General features: G+C 69.8%; 1 protein-coding gene across 1 annotated transcript in view; it reads left to right on the top strand.

Annotated features, from left to right (window-relative positions):
• Positions 1–284: 284 nt before the first annotated feature.
• MNEG_10982 (hypothetical protein) overlaps positions 285–668 on the top strand; it is a gene marked incomplete at both ends in the record, with an annotated part of 1,119 nt that continues 735 nt past the window's right edge. Inside the window, 2 exons of the mRNA XM_014040547.1 lie at positions 285–350; positions 644–668. The exon at positions 644–668 is cut by the window's right edge and continues 41 nt beyond it. Of these exons, the coding sequence (XP_013896001.1) occupies positions 285–350; positions 644–668 (91 nt within the window). The remainder of the gene's footprint in view (positions 351–643) is intronic.

A 668-nucleotide genomic window follows, 5' to 3' on the forward strand; every position in this document is an offset into this window, starting at 1 on the left:
AAAAACCTCCCAGCGTCTGCCCTACCCTAAGGCACCCAGCCAGGTGGGCCCCTGCCGCAGCGCGCGGCACACGCACGCACACATACATGCATCGCCGTGTGGCGGCGGCGGCGCAGGCCAGGTCTGATGCACGTGGCGGCACGGCGCGACAGAACAGGCAGCAGGAACTGCCCGCGTTGCAAGCATACAGCAGCAGCGCCCCCTTGCCGTGTGGGCCTCCCACCCCCTAGCCCCCCCAACCCCCCTCGTCAAAACCCATCCACATCTCCCACGCGCCGGCAGCCATGGCGTCCCGCAAGAGCACCCCGGACGATGACTACGTGGACGACGATGACGACATCATCAATCAGGTGCCACCTGCGGTTGTTGGCTGGTGACACACAAAGCTGCGCCCCAGCAGCGCGCCGCGGCCCGTGGCAGCTTTCCGCCCGCCAGAGCCGCGAGTCGGGCCTTTCAGACGGCCCACAGGCGCCAACCACCGCAGCGCAGCCCTGGCCCCCAGCCCTGTGCTGGAGCGGCGCGGCTAGCAGTGCGTGCGCCCGGCCATCGCCCGATGTTTGCGCGTCCAGGGCACTGCACGCCCCTCTCTGCCGACCCCGGACCTCCCCCCGCACCCCATGCCGCCGCCCTCCTGCCCTAAAAGGATGCCATGGACGAGGACGACGACG

This window comes from Monoraphidium neglectum (assembly GCF_000611645.1).
Source record: "Monoraphidium neglectum strain SAG 48.87 unplaced genomic scaffold scaffold02542, whole genome shotgun sequence".
NCBI classification, from domain to species: domain Eukaryota; kingdom Viridiplantae; phylum Chlorophyta; class Chlorophyceae; order Sphaeropleales; family Selenastraceae; genus Monoraphidium; species Monoraphidium neglectum.